At 39.1% G+C, this 21,783-nt stretch overlaps 1 protein-coding gene across 8 annotated transcripts in view; it reads right to left on the bottom strand.

Annotated features, from left to right (window-relative positions):
- TIAM2 (TIAM Rac1 associated GEF 2) overlaps window positions 1-21,783 on the bottom strand; it is a 166,614-nt gene that overhangs the window by 1,251 nt on the left and 143,580 nt on the right. For 7 of the 8 annotated variants that reach the window (XM_086877306.1, XM_086877305.1, XM_086877308.1 and 4 more), the window contains 11 exons: window positions 11,385-11,564; window positions 9,884-9,952; window positions 9,384-9,509; window positions 8,120-8,228; window positions 7,350-7,529; window positions 5,847-5,965; window positions 4,583-4,691; window positions 3,503-3,561; window positions 2,542-2,647; window positions 1,706-1,793; window positions 862-1,016 (listed from right to left, as the gene is read on the bottom strand). In XM_086877306.1, coding sequence (XP_086733432.1) covers window positions 862-1,016; window positions 1,706-1,793; window positions 2,542-2,647; window positions 3,503-3,561; window positions 4,583-4,691; window positions 5,847-5,965; window positions 7,350-7,529; window positions 8,120-8,228; window positions 9,384-9,509; window positions 9,884-9,952; window positions 11,385-11,564 — 1,300 coding nt within the window. Of the gene's footprint in view, window positions 1-861; window positions 1,017-1,705; window positions 1,794-2,541; window positions 2,648-3,502; window positions 3,562-4,582; window positions 4,692-5,846; window positions 5,966-7,349; window positions 7,530-8,119; window positions 8,229-9,383; window positions 9,510-9,883; window positions 9,953-11,384; window positions 11,565-18,183; window positions 18,599-21,783 lie in introns of those variants that run through there. The other variant, XM_086877311.1, reaches the window with a different exon arrangement.

Here is a 21,783-nt window from a genome sequence, read left to right as displayed (position 1 = left end):
TGTGCAGAGTGAAAATGCAGGTTTATGTTTTTCAGAAAAAAAACATCTATACCTGTTATCTTAATATTCCCCACTTATGATTGTGATGGACATAGTCATTCCAAGTCAGATGTGTCAGCGCTCAGTGTGACTCATGTCACAGTATTCATTACACCTATCCTAGGCCTCTGTGCTTGCCTTTGTGTGTGATACATATAAAATCCTCCAAAAAACTGTAGTCATAAACTGCACACTTCTGCAGAAAGAAAGACTGACTTGGGCACCTCAAGCACTGAAGGGCCCAGGTGTAGGCAGGAGTTGAACTCTTCCAGATCCTCTGCTGTTAAGGGGATTTTACAGAGGACTGATCCAATAGAGAACTTGAAATACTAGTAACTATTCATTTAACTAAAATGTCTGAAGTCTGTATTTAATTGCAGTATCAGCTGGGGTGCAGATTTTGTGCATTGAAAGAAGCAAAACCCCTGCCTTTTGCCAGTTGTTCTAGCTGTAAATGTTATTAGGGCTGAGTTACTAAAGGGAACCCAGAGGAAAGAATACTAACATTGTATGCCAAAGGATGGTGTGTCTGTTCCTTCCCAGCAAAATTAATTTGGGCCTTATTAAGTCTTCTCTGAAGAGAGCTAATGACACATCACAGTGTGGAGCAGAGGGATAGCAAGTCTGCTTATGTCTTTTAGCCCTTGTCACATACTGAGTGGTAGAGAAACTACTCCTGCTCCAGTCAAAAAAAAAAAAAAAAAGAAATGGGATTTGTGGGTCTGACACATGACACTCTATGGTCATGGGTAGTAATTGTGAACACCCTACCAGCACCAGAGTCTGGACACTTCAGTTTTCACCTGAGAAGGTGTGTCTTACCCAGTTTGGCTGTTGCAGGTACACGATTCTTAAGTGGGACGAGGCGATCTTTACATTTTTTTTCCAGTGGTAGCTCACATTTTATGTGACGTCTGAAATTCTCCCGCAGAATAGAACGGATGACCTTCACAATGTTAGTCTTATTCTCAGAATCACTGCAAGTTCAAGAAAATACAGAACTTAATTTTCCTCTCCAAAGTTCAACATTGGGATAAAATTTTCCTTCCTGCTGATGGGCTTTAGTGCAGTGTTTTGTTTTTTTTTCAAAAGCATGCTTTAGTAATGGGTTTACAGTTATCAGAAGATCATAGAATGTTCTGAGTTGGAAGGGACATTAAAGATCATCTAGTTCCAGCCCCACTGCCATGGGCAGGGACATCTTTGTGTGTGTAACAGTGTTAGACATTTTACACACCTTGTGTTTTGACATCTTGGTTACTTCCTCTTAGAAAATTACTTGAAAGGTAAATTCTTTATGAGGGAATCACCACCTTAACTGGTCTTTAAAGAAAGTAATCTCTTTAGTTTCAAGTTTGAAGAATATTCTCTTTTCTTTAACTCTCAGTTAACAAGCTGAGAGTCTTGATAAAATCTGCCCACTGGAGCTTGTGTTCCTGTATCTGCAGAGTCTGACATTGAATCACTGCATCTGATTCACTAATTCACCCATTTGTATTTGTTATACTTTATATAGTTAAGAACAGTTAAAGGTGTAGTGCCTGGCTTCAAATAATGAGTGCCATTTCGAAACTGCTTATGCAAAGGTCACATGGGAGAAAATACTTCCTGTTTTCAAAAGTCCATTAATGTAATTTGTGAAATACAATCTCCATGTAAAGCTTACCTGCTGCACAACTGAAAAATTGTTTCGGGCCTGCCTTCTAGTTCTGACTTGGTGTGAATCAGTTCCCAAATACAGCTGTTTTCTGTTCCTGTGGATGGAAGGAAACATTATACTTTTGCATACACCACAAAAGCTCTGGCATTAGTAAGACCTGGCTAGAGCTCCTCTACTCTCCAGAAGGCAGTGTTAACTCAGCCACATGTGGAGCTACAGAAGATCTCACCCAAGGTGAAACTCCAGAGAAAGTCCCCTGAGCTCTCTTGTTGCGGCAGCCTAGCACTGCCTTTGATAACTTCTCTTCTGGGGAGTTGCTTTCCCCCTTTCTTGCTCTTCTCCATGTCTTCCAGCCTTAACAGGCCTTCACCCAGGTGTGCTCTGAAGACCTTGTGACTCTTCATAGAACATACAGAAGTGGATAGGACTATAAAGATCAGCTTGAAAATAAACCCACAGCCCTTTTACTACCACAAATTAGTCACCTTTCCCCTGTTTGAAAAAAACATGAGGATCAGTGCACACAGCACCAGCATGTCACCAGGATGTCAACTGTGGCAAGCCACCTGCCTTTTATTGGGAATTTCCATTCTGTCATTCCTTTACATCATGTTACATCATGTTGCATCTCCCTTAAGCACAGAAGAAGTCAACATACCAAATGAAGAAAGTATGTAAATGTGCCAAGCCTGTGCTCCCTGAGTGCAGAGGTAACAGTGGATAGATCGTATTTTCTCTACACCTGCTTGTGTCCAGAGGCTCAGAAAGACATCTGGAAGAAGCAGTATTACAGAATCCCAGAAAAGCATTCAGTCCTAAAGCATTTACTGCAAGAGAGTTACCTGCTGTGTTCCCCAGTCGAACTTGAAGAGCAGATAAAGGAATCAGCCAACGAAATTTAAATGGATCCAAGTCACCATAATTATGTGCAGCACGAACATTAGCAGGCTGTAAAAGAACAACAAAGGGTATTTCTAAGAAATAGAAGAATTGCTGGTGTTTCGTGCTACTCGTAAAAGACCTGCCTTTGAAGAAAAACTAAACTGATTAAACTTTCCTTCAATCCCTTAAAATGAACTTGTAAAAGTAGTCAAAATGGTGATAGACACAACCTTTGGAATTCGTAATTGCTTCAACTTTTAAAAGTCATTTGGTTTTAACAGATAAAAATAATACTTTCCCTATAAGTACTACCAGGGAAGAAGTTCCCTGTGAAAGAACATGCAGACTGTTGATTAGCAGAATACATTAATCATGTAGCTGCTGCTGCTACTTTTAGAGCCCCTCCATCTGTTACAATGAGCATGGTGCAGTGTATCACTACTGGTACTTGGAACGTATAATTTTCTACCTGACTTCCACATTTCAGGTCTGAAAGTGGGTGCAGAGAATGTTACAACATTGGCTTTTCCTATTACATGCCCCTTTTCCTTTCCTTCCAGGGTAATCAAGGGTCTGTAAAACAAAGATCTTTCACCTACATCCTGTTGTAACGTAGGCCATCATAAATGCTATCTGGAAGAATTAGTGATTTCTGCATAGCAGTGTTTCATATTCCACTTGATAAAATTTATGTGGGGCTCACACAGAAGATGATGATGATGCTTACTAAATAACAAAAAATATGTATTTCTACACAGATACTAAGCACTTGTTTTAGCAGGATAGCCATAATTCCAGCCTAGCAAGGGAAAGTGGTGTTTCATCTCAGTCACTCCCCCTTTAACGCTGATGTGGGTCCATTCCATTTCACATTGCAGTAATATCATAAAAACCCACCACCTCCAGTGACACCAGACTTACCATTTTCTTTTTCAATTTGTAGTTCTCCTTATACACCAGTATTACAGCCCTCTTAAAAACTGAAAAGAGAAAGAAAAAGAAAGGAAAACTGTTAATTATAGGCATAATATTACAATATTCAGTGAAAATACTATCTTACAGAACTGATTATTATAGGCATGGTAATGTGAAGGATGAGATAAGCAAACACTGAAAAGCATTTTCCCTGTGCTGAGATGACAGCTGGGTTTTTCATCCTGCACTTTCATGCAATGGCACTATTTTTCCTCAGATTTTCTTCTGAACATTTAGGATGAAGCCATTCTGTTCATTTATTCTGAAATTACCAGCAACCACCTATCTCCTGTAAGTCATCACATAAACAAATACCGAAGATGTAGGTTAGATGTAAAAGTTTTCTTTCTGTAGAGAGTGGGCATTTTTGAGTGAAGGGCCTGTAAGCCAGAGAGTGCTGTGAAGGACAAAATCTGTTCTTCCTGCAGTTCAGTAGTTTGTTCTTCTGTTTGAAGCATCTTAACTATGCTTCCCAGGGAAGGAGTGCCCTGAGAAAGAGAACTCCATCAACATGGAGTTCTTCTGAAGGTGTTTATCCACTGAAATATTAAAATAATCTTTTTTAAAAAAATGGACTCTTGTTTGTATGCTCTCATTTCCACATCAAGTTTCAGGTTAAAATAATCTGGATGGGGATTTCAATGCAGTAGCTGTAAAGCAGAAGTTAGTCTGAATCCACAAGAGTAGAATAAATCATGATTTTCCCACAAGCCTCCTTTGAAAGCCTCATTTACAGATTGTTGTAAATACTCTAATATTGCCTCTTGAAAATCACTGATTTCCATAGTTTAAATATAGGCAAGACAGCAGCTGAGGGTGGCTCACAGACCAAGCAGTACCATCAAGTAAATAAATACAAACTTTTTTCATGTCAGGAAAATACAACTATGTATTTTTTCACATGTAACTCCAACCTAGACATCACATGACTACAGGGAAGGGAGTTTGGGGTTTTTATCCTGTGAGAAGATCTAATGTGGCAATCTTCCGATTTGAAAGCGCAGAGTCCTTAAGGAAAACATTTACCAAACACTGTAAGTTCAAGGTCTTTCCTTGCTTTGCCCAGCGATGGAAAAGGATTCAGCCAGGTAACTGTTGAGTGCATCAGAAGTTCTCCCATTGAAAGCTCTGTCACCTGTGTTAAATTATAACATAATATATAATTAAATATAATATATAAATATATATATAAATAAATATAGTATATAAATATAGTACATAATTAAAAATATAAATACATACATCAGTGCTGCATTTAGTACACATTGATAACTTTAAGGATCTATGTTTTCTGTATTTACTCTATGTATAGAAAGAGATCTTCACTACAACAGGAAAAGTGTGAGTAATCCCTTTTTTCACAACAGGTTACAAATATACAAAGTAATAGCCCCTAAGTACACAAAGTAATAAGCCCCTACACTTGCATATAGCCAGTTATAAAACACCAGACTTATTATTAGCTGTAAATACATTTAATTTCTACAGAGTAATTAGTATTAATGACACTACCAATGGAAGAATTAATGGAGGTCATGTACTCTAAGGCTCCTTTCTTCTGTGGGACACAACATAATGCTGAAGAATATCACAGGCTGTCAAGTTTAATTTCCCCATAAATGATGAGAAAGCAGGCAGTCAACAGGGACAGTTTGACTTTTACTAGCAGGAAATGAAACAACTGAGATGACATCTCTCATATCTGATATCCAGTTTTACATATTTGATCTGCTTAGTAATTGTTTGATGTAAATGGCTAAGTTGAGGCCTTGCTGCCCCAGTTCTGGGAGATGACTGCACACAGACTGTATAACTAATGGGTTTTGCTCTGTCAAATACTCCTGCATGCCTCAGCACTGGTAGTGTAGAGAATGAGAATAACAGATCTTAATGTGAAATCCCTCGAATTGCCATTTTCATTTATACGAGTGAAAAAATATGTTAAGAACTTAAGAACTCAATAGCATAAAATCTGAATGCCTTGGGGCATGGATAATCTCTGCAATGTTTTGACAAGAGAGTTTTTTTCCATACTGAGAGCTGTATCTACTCCTGCTTGCAATTCTTGTCAGTCCAGAATGCAGCTCTGGCAGCTGTCTGAAAACTTTACCATAACCTACTGACAGAAAGAAATTTAACAGACAGATACAAAACAGAAGTCAAAATATTAGAGAATGGAGCAAGCCCAGCACGAATACATTCCCAAAATTACCTCAGGAAGAGATGAAGCCCCAACAGCAAGCTGGATAATGCTTCAAGAGTCAATGCAACATGTTTTTTCTTCTCTTACCTCTTTCTCTGTTCCACTTTGATCTGCAACCAGTTGGTCAAATACAGTGCCATAATCTTCATATATCTTCTGCATCTCATTTATGTGACTTGCTACTTTTTCCATTGCCTTCAGAGCTTCTGTAAGGTTTAAAAATTTTATACACAGCTATGTAATTAATTTGTATTTTCTAAATATGGTAATTTTAAATTTAATTCCTCTTGAGGCACATAAAATGATGTCATCTTCCCAAAGTCTGGTGAACTGATTTATATCTCTGTATCAATAGTACTTTCTCATAGCAACAGCAGAAGAAATACTTCCTGGTCAGAGTAAGTGAAAAATGGTCATGTGGTGTCTTAAATGGCTGAAAAGGCTGCAATAAGCATTCCAGTGACAAGCCCCCAAAGTTATCAATATTTATAGCACTATGACAGTACCATGGTTAAATCTTGCATCTTGTAGATATAGGGCCACTGGGACCTATATCTCGAGTAATCTACACTCATCCTAGAATAAGTTATCTAATGATCTTTAAGACAAACAAATTGCACTTGTGTCATCCCAGAATGGACAAAGAAATACAGGGTTAGGCTGTACAAGTTCCTCATAAGCTGTACACATGCAATGCTGGTGTGGCCAGGTTTTATTTAAATGATGTTTTCCTAACAAGAATGCCACTGGATTCCATGAGATTTTTGTATTAATTCAGAATGGAATTGGACAGAGATCCTTTGTTTCATCAATTCCTAATGGCACAGCATTTAGCAGTTTGGCATCTATCCTGATCTGCAATAAAGTCCCCATCCCCAGCTTGTTTGGGGAAGGGAACAATATTGGAAGCTCCTTTTGAAGTCAGTAAGAGGCTCATGAGTTTTTACTGACAGTGTATTTTGTCTGCATCTGTTTTGTGAAAATGACAATCGATCCATAAAATACATCTCTTGATTTTTATCCACCGGGTGCTATGACAGGCCTGAACTGGAATTTGCCAGGTTGAAGTCTCAGGCATGTGAGCCTAGAAAAGGAATCAACTCTAATGCATGTTTGATAAGTCTCTCCACATGGGAGGACTGCAAACATTTGACAAAGATCTCTTCTACACAAGCAAGAGTTGCAGAAAGACCTCAAACAACAAATATTTCCTTCTGTGGTGCTCTTAAACTCTGACATATTTCAAGAATTAAATAATAACCACAAGATGGAGCCTTGGTCAGAGTTTCTCAAGTGGGTTTTAAAAAAAAATATAAAAAGGCAACACTGTGACCTGACATGCTCCGGTGCACGAGGATAAAGATCCCAGTCCTACTTGCCATGGCAAATCCTGGGCATATCTACTTCTCAAAGGGACTTGGACATACAAAGTAGAAGCTTTAGCTAAAGGAATAAAAAATACTTTTAAGGAGAGGGAGGAAATTCTCTCTAGGTTTTGACAGGTTTTGTGCTGTCTACCTGTATCGTCAGAAATGGCAGGAAATAAAACTTAACTCATATTCATTCCTGTAGAAGAAAAGAAGGTGTTACCTGTCAAATGATAATGCTCCTCACTCTCATTGTCTGTCAGCGACACCAGTTCTTTTAAAAGCAGAGGATATTTCAGCACTCTCTGAACAGGCTTTATGAGATATGACTCCAGTGTAGAAGAATGTTGCTTTGTAGGATTTCGAGCATCCAGAAAGGTCTTAAATGCACTATCTGTTTTGGCTAGATGCAAAAAAAGAATTGGTTCAGTTGAACATGAAAGTCATGGAAGCTACAATAACTAAAAAAAACATGGAATGGCAACTTGAACCCAGCACCAAAACTCTCGCCCTTTTCAATGGATGATTTACAGAGTAGTGTACACTATGCATTTCATAATAGTTACCTGAAACTTCAAATAACATTCAAAAGGGCTGAGAGAGCAATTTTAAAAAGGTGAGATGATTCCTCTAATTTTTCCACTGCACTGCAGTGAATGGCAGAGAAAGTAATTCCTGATTTAGTCCACCATTTGTTGCTGCTTTTATGGAGTCTGAGCCTGCAGACAGCATAAACTTGTGGAAGGTGTTTCTACAGCTCTCCAGGCTACTGCCTAGAGGCTACAAAAGGAATCTTATTATTCAGGTCTATACCATGCTTAGCAGAACCTCTGATCATCCTGTTGAAAGATACCTGATCAGTCCTTATTTTATACCAATATTTATTCCTTGATTTTATCCAATATTCTCTGCAAATTGACAAGATTTGTTACAGTAGTTCACTGCACTTTGAATTCATGCAAATGAATTACAGCAATGAAGACAATAAATTACCTCTCTCAAGAACTTTCTGAACTTTGATGTGGTTTGCACAGAAGCCACTGTACAGTTTGAAGTGGTCAGCATAATACAGAAAGGAGCCTCCAAGGGAAAACAGCAATTTCTGAAATCAAAACAATCAAAATATTAGTTCACTACTGGAATCCTAAATAAATATTCAGGCATACAACAAGCAGACCCAATGGGGGAGTATCTGCTATCTTTTTATACGTATTATATATATATATTATACATATATATATATATATATAACATGAATATACTACTGCTAGTAACTCGATGATATTTTTGTATTTTGCTGAATGTAGAGGTCAGCCAATTTAGGCATAGCCTGCAATTTTCTCCTTTCTTCCTCAGCAGGTATTCTGTTTTACTTTATATTTCAGGCAGCACAGGAACAAAAACCAGCAGACATGTAACTATGTTGTGCTAGGAAAAAAAACCATGAGGCATAGGAAGCAAGGCATAAAAGTGCCAAAGCCAGAAGGGACAGAGTAAAACACATATGGGATTACTTTCCAGCTGTTTTCCTTTTTTCAGGCAGGTGGTAATTACAGGACACCTCTGATGTTCTTGGATGAAGGGGAAGTTGGGAAGATGTGGGAGGGACTGAATCACAAGAGAGAGATTTTTAGAGAAACACCTCCCAAAGCAAATATAAGAGGAGTATTGAAGGAGGAGGAAAGCAGCCTTCTCCCCTCCTTTAATCAACATTTGCACCCCAAAAATGCAGCAAGTGTTCAGAAGACCTGCCAGCAGTCACACCCATTCCTGAGCCAGTGACTCCATTGCCAGGGAATCTACTTCCTCCAGTCAGAGCAGGTAGTAGGTGGTGCCACAGCCATCTACTCTTCACAAGCCTGCTTCTTGCACCTCAGACTCGTGGCATTTAACAAGAAAAGTTCCCAGTCTGTTGGGGGTTAGTTGGGCACAGCAAGGAGAAGCACAGGGCAGAATTCAGCACAGTGACAATAAACTCTCTACAAAGGAGTTCTGCCTCACAAACACTGCCAGTTTATCGTGTACTCCAAGTCTACTCTGCCTTTTCCCATGTTGCAACTTTTGCCATGGGGAGGAAGATAAAACCATGAAAAATAGCACTTATCTTTCATTGCTGAATAGAACTCTGTAATCCAAAGTAAAGCTTCAAACATAAAAGCAAGCCTACAAAACTTCTTAGAGCCAGAAACTTCTTAAAGCCAGATTTTCACAAACATTTCCAGGCACACTACAAAGTAGGAAATGATGAAACATTTACCCGGAACTGAGATGGTGTTTCCAATGTATTAAAATCTGAGGAAGAAGATATTCCATCTTCAAGGGTCTCTAAAAACACCTTCTGGAAATCCAGCATTTCTGGCAGGCTGCCAAACAAGGACTCCATCTGTGGAAAACATCAGGCTATGAAGTACAGCACTCCATGGACCTAAAAGTGGTCTTTTGAAAACAGTGGACTAAGGAGATGGAACACACAAAGAGATTGCAAAGGCTGGTAATGTCTTTGTTAATACTTTTCAAACAGGTTTTATGAAAAATACATGCAGAAAGTGAAGGTTTCTCAGCAGTTAATTCAGAAGAACAATTACCCCTTAAGGAAAGGAAGTGATGCACACATCAGAAAGGCACTGACTGGTGTCATTCCTATTGACATCTTTGTTGTTTGCTTTTTCTGTCATGCTCTCAGCAAAGAAAAACCCAAGTGCCAAGGTCTTAACCCATAAAAGAATGATAAGGACATTTTTTCAGATACTCCCTCACCTCATCCTGAGTAAGGAAGGTTTCTTTTTGAAGCGGCTCCAAGTATATCTCAAAGAGGCAGCTCAAGTCCTGCAAAAAAGAATATTTGTTCATTTTTTCTGTACCATTTGGAAACTGTCCTTTATGTGGCAGCCCTGAGATAGGAGTAAGTTTGGGGAATGAACTAAAGATACAATTCCTTTTCAGTAACAAAATAGCCTGCATGTTGTTAGCACTGAAGGTACTACTAAATTACAGGCAAACTGATTTCAGTGTTTTTGTTTCATCTTTACGGCTTTGCAACTTGATTATAATAAATTATATTTTAGCCTATCATGAGGAAGAATTATTACAGATGATTTTTTTTGAATAAGTCCATCCATATGAATGGCATCAAATGTTTTAATTATGTATGTTAAACAAACTATATAAATTGCCACTTATTAAACATCTGTAGTAAAATTCAGAAGGATATGTAGCATTTTAAAATTCTGTAAGTTATTAAAGTGTTCAGTTATGTTGTCAGGTAGGTGTGATCAAGGAATTTTTCAGTCACTTCTTAAAAAAATTAGTGCCATTTTTGAAGACTTATTACCCACACCAAAGCATGACAGCAGGGCTGGGGCCCACTACAGGGCTCTCCAACCCCAGGAAGAGACACACCAGAAATTCTATGTAGAAGGAATAATGAGCATCTCCCAGAAAACACCATAACAAGTATTGGAACCTGCCAGGATTTTTCCTGATGCAAAATTTCACGTATATCAGTGACCTCCATGGTCATGCTTTGTTCAAGCAATTCCTCTAAAAGATACATCACAAATGAGGGTCCAGTGTATGGCCGCATTAGTGCATTGGTGGTTTGTTTTCTCCTTTTCCACAAATGTAACTGCAGCAAGTACTGACATCTGTAAGGAATGTTTTGAGATCCAGAAAAGGGGATGCTGCCCTCTTGCTGGAGATCAATGAAATCGATGTTCTCATGTTTCTTCTGACATCTAGTCACATGCTTTTAGAGTTCATAAAAAGAAGAGAGCTACATGGAACAAATTGCAGGCTTATCAGTCAGAAGAGAAATAACTTCCATGTCGTGCTATAACCCACTGGAGTTGTGCCTTTTAGCTTTCCTCGTTCAAAAATAATCATGTACTCTTTTCCACATACTCATTTGTAGGAAATTATTCTGTTCTTCTACCAGATTTTTTATCATCTTCAAAACTGGGGAGACACCCCCTGGAAAACCCTTTTTGTTTGCAGGTATCTTCTGCCCACAGATGACCGCTCACCAATACAGCTACAAATTGACTACAAGTAATGCTACTACATCAAATCCTACAGCTTCAGCTGTAGGAGCAAGTCTGCCAGAAACAACAGGAACAAGTAGATAAGGAGACTTTGTAGGTTATGGCCCTTGTGGAAGGCTGGTTGTATAAAGATAAGATCAAAATATATTAAGATGGTCCACAAGTCATGGTCAGCCTCAAAAACACGTGAGCCATGATTGTTTTTGTTTTTTTTTTACCTTGACATAAGATTTCTCGGTATCCATAAGTTCTTGGATGACTTTCCTCAGTCTATCTGCATCAGAAAGGTGGCGAGCCAGTGGTCTTGGAGGTGGATCCTGGTTGTCCTTCTGTCCTTCCATATTGCTTGCTTGGACTTCCTGGAAGTTTCGGCACAATGCACTGATCTGTTCTGCACTCTGTCAAGTGAGAAGAAACAGACAAGCGATGATGTTTTAGAATACAAGTTGTACTACAATTATTTCTAAATTCCTCCAATTCTGCTCCTCCATGCAATCATGCCATTGATTTTTGTCAGATGTGTATCTTGACAGATTTGAACAGCTTTAATTTATAGCAGAACCAGATCAGAGCAGCAAAAAGAATTTAAAATTGCTAGTGATTTTCCAGAGCAAATTATTTTCAGGCTGCAGATACAAGCTCATGGAGTGCAAAAGATGAGAGAGCACTCGGATATGTCACAATTGTTATGACACCAGCAAGACACTGTTTTCCATCTCTCTTATTTTACAACACTCACTGCATCAAAACTGAAAGAATTAGCAGATAAATATCTTATAAGCATCCAGAATAATTCTTTTATATTTCATCTGCTACTATATTGTGTTTTCATGTTGCTTTCTAAACAATGAGACATGGAGGTGAGGGTTCAGATTCCAATATCTGGGGGTGTCAAAAGATGGTCAGATATTTTCTCTCCAAGGATACAACTACATATCAGAATCTTTTGCTTTCAAAAAAGGCAGATGGGAAACTAAATATTTGATATTATTTAGAAGAATTATTAAAAACAAAATAAAAAAATAGAAACTTTTCAAACAAGGTAGGAACTGGAGATAGAACAACAGGAGTTAATCTTATAATGCAACGATGGAAGACAAGGAGGTATTTCTGACACTATGAAATAGTTAAGTAATTTGCTCTTGGATGACCATAACTAATATCCAAGAGCAACTTTTGCAGGCCACAATCTTCAGTGCTTAATTTGAAATTATTCCACTGTTCTCTTTCTTACATGGTGTTTCCCTGAAAGCTAAGACATCACTACCATTACCCAATTCTACATTACAGCATTTGGTATCCACATCTTTGTACTACATGGAACAATTCTTCTTTAGTGCTTCTGTCATTCAGACGCTTGCACAAAGTGGACAGTTACATAAACTGTGTCACCTTGTATTTAGCAAGTGCATTCAAATGAGGACTACATGGAGGCTGCCTTATTTCATGTGTAAGTCTTTCTTCAGTGATATCAGGACATGAGTGTATTTCAGAACTGTCTTAATTTGTACTTTATTTATTCTGCAAGCTGCTTCAAGTCATCCTTTTTGGGTGTCCTGATTTACCACTATTCCCTATGTAGCTTGGTTCACCAACATACTAGGCCATCAAATGAACAAATGCTAAAGTTAATCTGAAAATGAACTCAGCTATACAAAGTCTTTTAGTAAAGTGGATGCTAAATGGACCTGCAATATTTAATCTCAACCATTCCTGGGATAAAACACCTATATGATGAAAATATATGTTAAAATGTCAGGTATTTGCCATGTAGTCCATATTACTCTGTAGCATCCCAGCTCCCAGTTTTGAAAAATGCCACCATTCTAAAAAAAATGAAGTTACTTTCCTCACTGATATGTGCAACCATCTTCATAATCCAGTATAATGACAACTTTCAGGACTATGAAATTTAGATACATTTAGTATTTTCAACACTTATTAGGACCAAAAAAAATGCAATATGAATTGAATGGTGTTTGTTAGAATTACAGCCCCACACTGATTGAATAAATTTTAAAATTGTAATCAGTCCGTGACAATGAAATTAATTAGTGGCTTGCAAGCAAATCATTTAGGAAGTGGTGTGTGTGTGTATGTGTTATTTTAAAGCAGCTTCTAAACAACTGAATGCCAAAGCACTTCAGTTTTGTATTCTTTGTTTCTGATGTCAGAAGGGTCTGTATTTATATCAGAATATTTTAGATTTTACAGTCTCTGCAGCTCAAGATGCACTTGGACAGCTTGATTTACATCAGCCTGAGGACTGATCAAGGACATGGGGATCAAGGATGGAAGGCAGCCTATTGAAAGCAAGTCACAAGCATCATCATCAGGCACAGTTTTACAAGGAAGAGTTAGAAGTCCTCTATTACTCCTCAACCACCTTTGCATATAGAGCAGGCAGACATTGGGGAACGTGCTATTTCTACATTCTCTTGAGTTTTGGGGTCAGTGCTGCATCTGTCACCGAGAATCACTGTATGGGAAAGCATATGGAAATAGATGGTACTCTTCAACATAAATACTTTTTGATCATCTAAGCAATATAATGTTGCTGTCAGGAATTGTTCTGCATAGCTGGCCTAAGACCAAGGCACGGGATTACCTCTCAGGTACTGCTGACAAGCACTGATTTTTATAAACTTTAATACTTTCCTGGATATGTTTGCAAATTTGGCATTAAAAATATTGCCCTTGACCTCCTTCCTCACAGAATCTTATCTTTCCCTTCAGGCTTGCTGCTCTGTGTCCTTCCCTTTACAAGAGGGAAGCGTCTTTCAGACCACACAATATCCAGCCCTCACTTTTTATACCCACTGTGTATTTACACTTGGGTCAAAGCAAGCATGAAATGCTACTTGATCACAGTACAAAAGTGTTTCGCATTCACTCATACACATTGCATAGACCACAGAAGATGAAGGAACACATTTTGCCAGTGGAACCACTGGTTCTTGACAAGGAGCCTAGCATAAATGAGAACTTAGCAACAAATAAGTAGAGAAACATAAAACAATTCTTCCTCCATGTTTCTTCACAAAACTCTCTTACCACCCAGGTCAGGATCTCTACCCTTTTCCCCTAGTGTTCTGGATGCTACTTTCTGCCTCTGACACTAAACAATTCCCTGCTCTTTTAAACTGTTTTAAACAGATCCTTTCTAAAATGTCTCTAGTGACAACCCCTAGGACCACCTCTTTTACATCTGGCATGTGTGGGCAGGAGAGGCTCAGACTCTGCCCTCTATTTGGCATTGTCCTGCAGCTGGGATTTCAAAGCCAGCTGAGCATTCTGGATGTCAAATCAAAACTTGGTAGTCCAATGCCCTCAAGCCAAGAAGTCTCAAAAGGAACCCCCACTTACTACTACACACATCCACCGCTATCTTGGATTAAGGACAGAATTAACCCTGAATTTGCTCCAATCTTGACATTGCAATTGTTAGTACAGGCAGATAAGGCTCTCAGATAAAACTGATAAATTCCTCAAGCACACAGCTGATTTTATTTGCACAGGAACAAGAATGTTTGTACTTAGTATAGAGAATGGTAAAGAAAATATTTATGCCAACCTTTATAGTGTGCAGCTTATCAGAATAAAAACATTTAAATCAATAAAACAAAAGAAGTCAAGATAACTGACTACAGACAGGGCTGCAAGGTAGCTGGGAATAGATAAAAGCTGAGAAGAAACTACAATGGAAGCAGCAAACTTCCTCCAAAATCCATTACTTGAGCTTATGTATGCCGCTTTCAGCAACATGTACAGGGGACTACAAGCAGCTTCAGCTTACCTTTGGCACTGAACAGCAGACAAGGCTTTAGATAAGGCTAAATATCAAAAAAATTAGACTAACAGTGCTAGAGGTGGGAAAGAAAAATGGAGTTTATGCAGCTTATGCAAAATCCCACATATATTTCAGAGACAAGGAAGCTAAGTAGCACTCTGCTGGTTTATTGGCAATATTCAAGGTTTTCCAACAATGCTGTATAAACTGTTCTACAGATCTACCAGTCAGCCTCCTGCCCAATACTCTCTTGGCCTCATAGAAAACAGAAGGATGTGGAGAAGTAGCCTGCAGACACATTTCTTTCATCCCTGCATGTTTCAGACTCAGACTTAAGGTTCCACATCCATCTGCAAGGAGTAATCTCTGTGAATGTGGAATGCTCAAAGTAACATTTGAAGGGAAAGTTCCAGCCCACAGAGATGTCACCTTGACCCCTGGCAGCCAACAACCACAGTGGTGGCTCAGCTTGTCAGATGGAGATGCAGCACATTCTATTTTCAATAATAGTTGTGATAAGAAATATTACAGATTATTCCCCTAAAGGGAGCAAAAAGATACTCTTACAAGGATGTCTTACAGATTTTCTTTGCTCCTTGCAGGCAAGCATATCATCATTTGAGGCTGTGCTATCCTCACCAGAGTAACAAAACCCCATAAAATTAATCAGTGAGAGAGCAGAAGACATTAATCAGCACTGGTTAAGAACTAGCACAATGATTTCATGGCTATCCTGTGACTTTCTATTGAATTATACTGATTGAGCATAAATGCTGCACAAGGTCATTTAGTGTTACAGGGTCTTTGCACGCTGCTGTTTACCCTCATTTATACGCATCACGTCCTCCACTAGTCTGTCAGGGCTTGTTTGAAACAGTGATGGAAAGGAATATTCTGGTAGACTTAGAAAACTCTACACAACTTAAGAAAGACTCCTTGGTGAAGTGAAAGCCATTCATGTCCTTTGAAGAGTGTTCAGGATTCAGTATCCTTGTGCAGGACACACCATTTTTATGGGCTGGGTCACCAATCCTTTGAACTCCCTACCCTAAGAGGAAACGTGCTCAGAAACATCCTGCAGAAACAGATTAGACTCGTGCCCTCCAAAAGTGAACAGCTAACACGTCAGCTCTGTCTGATGTGTGTATTTCCAGGAAGACTGAATGCACCAGCCAGCGGATGAAATACAATGGAGTTTTGAGCAATGAACAAGTAGCCCGAGACACCTTTACATCCCTTGCTCTGTGTAAAAGGAAAGCTCCTGGAGATGTCCTTCCCTTTCACTTTGTGTTAGAAGATGTTTCTCTCCAAAACAGAGGCAGCCCTGACAGCCACCATTTTTTGTGGGTACATCACTGTGTGGGCATCTCTGGCATCTCCTCAGAGTGGGAAGTACTTTGTAACCAAGCAACACAAAAGGCCAGAAAGTTGCAGGCTTTAGCTTCCTTAAAGACCACAGAAAAAAGTTGCTTTATGTTACACACCAATACAGTACATCATTCCTCTAATTTGTCCATTAAAACTGAAAAATTCTAGCAGAGCTTTACTGAAAAATACTTTGTGGTACTTTCACTGTAGATGTCTGGGCAAAAGAGCTGCTCAGCTTTCAGCAATAGAAGCTAAACCAAAGCAGTAGCCTCAGCCATTACTTATCTTCTGCTCCTACTCCTTCTTTTCCCAACTTCAAGGCCACTCAATATGAACTTGGTCCCGAGTGACAATAAAATTCTAGGGGTCTGCTTTGTTTCACTCTGTCTCTTGTCTTTTAATGAAAATGTTTAAAAATTTGCTAAAAGAAGGGCATTATTTTTTCATATTCCATTCAGATCCTTCATAGCAATAAGCAAAGCATAGTTAAGAGTTATGTTTTAAGGAGGGAGAAGAAAATCCTCTGCACCAAAGGATGATAAGGTGCCCTGCTAGACACTACCAGATTATACAAAAGACATGGAACTAACAAGGAACTTTTGTCTTTGAGTTAGAATTTCCCGTTTCAGAGAGATTTACATTAACAAATCAGCCTGAATAGAGAATTAGATGTCACCAACCTTACTTAGAAATATCACAAATATTATAAGAGGGAGGGGCTGCTGACCCAGTAATTCTTTCCAGAGAGCACAGGGTAAGGGTGAACATACAGCTGTGTAAAACAGCCCAGATGCAACCCACCTGATATGGTGCCTGAGCTATTGATATTTGCATAGTGGCAAATCTTCCCTCTCACCTGCCACACAGAGAGATGCCCATCTTTCTCTCTGAGTACAGAAGAGCCATCAGTGGTGACTGAGGTACTTGACTGAAACTCTTGTTATAAACCAAGTCATGCAGCAGGGACCTGGGCCCAAGAGCCTGCATTGGCCAGGTCCCCAGGACAAGCAGCAGACACTGAGTTCCACAGATGCTGTGCTCAGTTTCTCTAGAATCGGTCTCCAAAGTCATCTGACCCAACTCATACAGAAGTCAAAAGCAAAACAGAAGTGATTTCCATTACAGGACACTAAATCCTGCCTGTACAAAATGCAAAGATTAGACCATCAGGAAAACAAAAAGAGGAACCCTGAAAGGTCACAAAAAGGAGAGTCTTATGAGGCAACATCAAAGCACAGAATAAAAATTTTCCCAAACCCTGATGTTGTAAAAAACTGTTGGTTCTTCCTACCCCTTTCCTTATCCTGATGTTGTCAATTTTTATGCAGGAGACTCATGCTATTTTTCTGCTACTTCTGTAATACATATATACAGCCTTCTTATATTTTACCAGCTTTACCTTGATTATAGATCATATTTTTCTCTCCCTATTTCCATAATACTAACTTAATTGTGAAAAAACAGAGGAACAGTTAAAATATTCATGCTGCAGTTATTTCCAAATTTCCATGCGGAGTCTTTTTAAAACCTTCCTACTTCTTGTCAAAATATGGCTCTTACTTAGTCCTTTCTCTGAGAGATGCAAGAAATAACAATTTGCTTAAGCCCAGCATCAAACAGTGCAGGCAACCAACCCACCCTTCCCTCCCCCAAACTTCAGAAACCCCAAACCTTTTCCCATGCAGTTGCTGGTACAATCTCAGCCACCAACTACACGCTGTGAGAATCCATTATTAGCTTACTAATGCCGAGATAGTCATTATTTCTCAGGTACAGGCAGCCCGGATGCTCCTGCAGCCCCATCACCCCAGCCTAGTTAAGCAGCGCCCCGGCTGAAGGCACGCCGCTGCAGAACTCACCACGGAGAGCATCCTGTGCAGGGAGCCGTAAGCTGCTGCTGCCTGCTGCTGCGTTTTGCGAGCCAGCGCTAAACTCTTAGCTCTGGTCTTACTCCTCCTGAAGGCGGGCATTGTGGCTTGTGAATACAAACTTTGCCAAAGGAAAAGGGCCCTTGGAAGGAAGCCGCGGATGTTGTGATCCCTCACAAACACACCTTCCCTCTGAGCTCAGCTGCACAAGTTTCTCTTTTGTGCCGATTACCCAAAATTGGAGACGCTGACAACGAGGAGGCTAAGCAGCGTATGAGAGTACAGACAGACTTGCCATGCCTCCCTTTATTGCTACAAATGAAGGAAAAAGATGCTAGATGAGAAGATTTTTTTTTTTTTATAAATAGCTTGATGTGGTGAGTGCAGGACAAAGTTCAGTTATGACAAGGGAAGATGGGTTTGATCTCCCCAGAAATATACCTACCTCCCTGCCTGTGAAATTTACTGCATAAACAAAACATCAGGTGCTTTCAGAAAGTTAGCCAAATAGCTAAAAATATCTAGAGGGTGCTGACTGCCCTGAAGGTCAGCATGATTTATCAATAGCACTGATGCTCTGTCAAGGGTATATGCTGCTAAATGTTGTGGCATACAAATGCTCTTACAATGATAAAATGAAAAACAAATAGGCAGCTCTCTGGATGATTTCTTTATATAATTATGCTTGTCCTTTGTTTGAACTTTTTAGCCATAATTACATCAATAAAAAGAAATTTTAAAAGAGCTCAGCAATAAATTCAGGCTTGAAAGTAAGAGTTCTGATGTTGACATATTTACACAAAACCAGTTGGGTCTACAGATAGCTTACCCTAAGAACAATGCAGCTTTAAATAAAACATTATAGGACATGACAACACTGAACTGAAGAGATAAAAGACTGACAAGGAATTCATTAATAAAAGGAGAACTACACCATTGGCATAATAGAACACAGCAATTCCCATGTTGCCCCTATAACAGCACTCCTACAGTGCAATGAAGATGAGCTGTAAGGCTTCATTCAACACTGCCCTTGGCAGCACTTATTGCTCCCTAGCAATCCCTTCTCTTGACCCCAAAAGATACACCAAGCCTGGGTATATCTATACCTTTGGTTACGTGTGCACTGCTTCTAAGGTTTCAAGGATGTTCACCTTCATACAGGCAAGGGAATAATACAGCTTTCTCCTTTAATTACTGCAATTAAACTTACATCCATCTCTTTCCAAATCATTAGCACAACTTGACAGCTCAGCATTTGCCAAACTGTACAGCTCAGTCACTGAGAGGCTGCCTATCAGAGGAAAAATGATGCTGTATCCCTGAAACAACATGCTACTGATAAGACATGCAGAACACATCACAGCAGCAGAAATCTCTTGCTTGGTGGATGGACTGTACCCTCCTTTCTCTTGGAGACATATCAGGTTCACTGAGGGAGAAGACTGTAAACAGAAAATTGAGGAAATGGTCTTGAAGGAGCAAGAGAGGTTTTGTCTTCTCCCTAACATTTCATTTTTCAGTGGATGTACAGTCTGGTTTAAAGATCCAAATTCACAGATCCTGTGCAGCATGTATAAGGCTACTGTTCTTATCCACCATTAGTGGCCTCTGCAGTAGTCTGCAGATCCTAGGGATCCACAGAGTGAGTCTGAAGATAAGAAACAAAATTAAATAAGTAGTTTGTGGAAATTATGTGCTGCATATGGCATTTTAAAAATAACACAGGCCAGGCCACCAGATCCACATGTTTTAAGAGTATAACTAGACTTTCTGGAGAGCTACTGTTTCTTTGTTTCCTATCTGCATTAGTGGTGGCACTTTCAAGCTCTGTTTTTCTAATAGATACATGTAAAAACACAACTCACCCACTGGGACCAAGAGAAAAAAAAAAAAAGATTTCAGGTCCAAGCAATATCATCTATCCTGATGAAAAACAATGACAGGTCTTTTTAATTCCATATTAGGAAGTTATTCTTCCCCAGATTTGCTAATTAAGCCTGCATTATTAGCTAGCCATATGCCAGCTAAAATATGTTACCAATTAACAGCTTTTATTTAATGTGTATTCATTAGAAAAAAGACAATTATGTTTCAGTAATCTTTCCATCTCCTATTGAGGGACTTGGACAAATCAAAAAGGGGAACAACACAAACTAAAGCAAAGCAAATGAATGAACACTTTTCATTTAGCCTTTCTTTTTCTCTAGAAACACACAAGCAGCACTCAAGCACTTTTCAAAAACAAGTTAAATAATCCATCACTGTGAAATATTTTTAAGATCACTGGAAAAATGACATAGCCCTGTTGTTTGTTCCTGTGTACTTTGAATAATGCACATTCCCTTTACCGACATCTGGTTTTCATCTTTCCATTTCAGTGGCACCAGCCTTGATAGTTACCATAACAGTGACATCCTTCATAATACAGGCTTCCCTCTATTGTCTCGATACATGTAGGTGTGCTTATCTGCATCCAGCTCATTTCCCATCCTGCTCTTGGCCTTAATGCATGGAGGTAAAAGGCTAATTTTGCTCCGCTGGTGTACACTTTGAATGAAAGGAAACAGTGCAGGACAATCCCGAGCACTTGTGGGCTACTTTGTAACATCAGTCTGGAGACCACTGGTGACACACAGAAGCATCATTCATATACACAGCGTACATATGTAGACACACACAACACATATATGTATATAAATATACGTAGTTACGTACCCTGCACTAACAGGAGCTCTGCCATGTCAGTGGTCTCTAAGCAATATAAGCTCAGGATTAATACAGCTTGTCTCCAGACCTCTACACTGATCTAGAGGGAGTCTGTTTTTTACTTTTTATAACTGTGGGTGGATAATTTTTCTGCATATTTTCCTGTCATGCTTATTGTATTAATAACATGGTTTTTAAATGCCGTCAAAATGTATTTTCAAAGCATAATTGACCACAGCGAAGACACTTGCTTTAATTCCAGTGATAAAAAAACAGTTAGCATTCCAAATGTTTAAAATGAATCCTTGTTTTATTTCTAATTTCAAGCATCTTATTTATTGTTTGCAGCATTCTCACTCAAAGTGTTTTGTGCTGAATGCAGAAACTTTTCTCAAGTATTGAATTAGAAACTATAGCAACCACTGAGACATTATCTTTGCAGTTGCATTCATGCTTCACAATATAGGTTTGCAATGTGCCACCTTGGGAGGCAGAGAAGGCAACTCGTATCTGTTCTTGTCAGTAGCCAGCATTTGCATTCCAAATGTTAAAAGATGCAGTAACTCCCCTGTAAAGACAAATATAGATTCTCTGAACTCTACACCAACCTCTCCCCTGGTTTTGGCAAGGCTTTGTTTAGGTACTATGACAGGATTCCGCTGTCTCAGAAGGAAATAATCACCATGTGAGAGGATGTCTATGTCTGCTCACAGTATGTTAACAAGAGAAAACATGAAAAATCTGGTGGAACCTCCCTGTGCATCTGACTCAACTGACCCTTCACTTTTTTCTTTTTTTAATTCTTCTGCCTCTTCCATTCTTTCATGTACCTTTTTGTTATCTTTTATTTTGCAGAATTTTCTGCAGGTAGCAGATGTTTTC

The sequence above is a fragment of the Cyanistes caeruleus genome, chromosome 2 (assembly GCF_971803275.1).
Source record: "Cyanistes caeruleus chromosome 2, bCyaCae1.hap1.1, whole genome shotgun sequence".
Taxonomy (NCBI): Eukaryota; Metazoa; Chordata; class Aves; order Passeriformes; family Paridae; genus Cyanistes; species Cyanistes caeruleus.
This window is presented reverse-complemented; position numbering and strand designations above follow the sequence as displayed.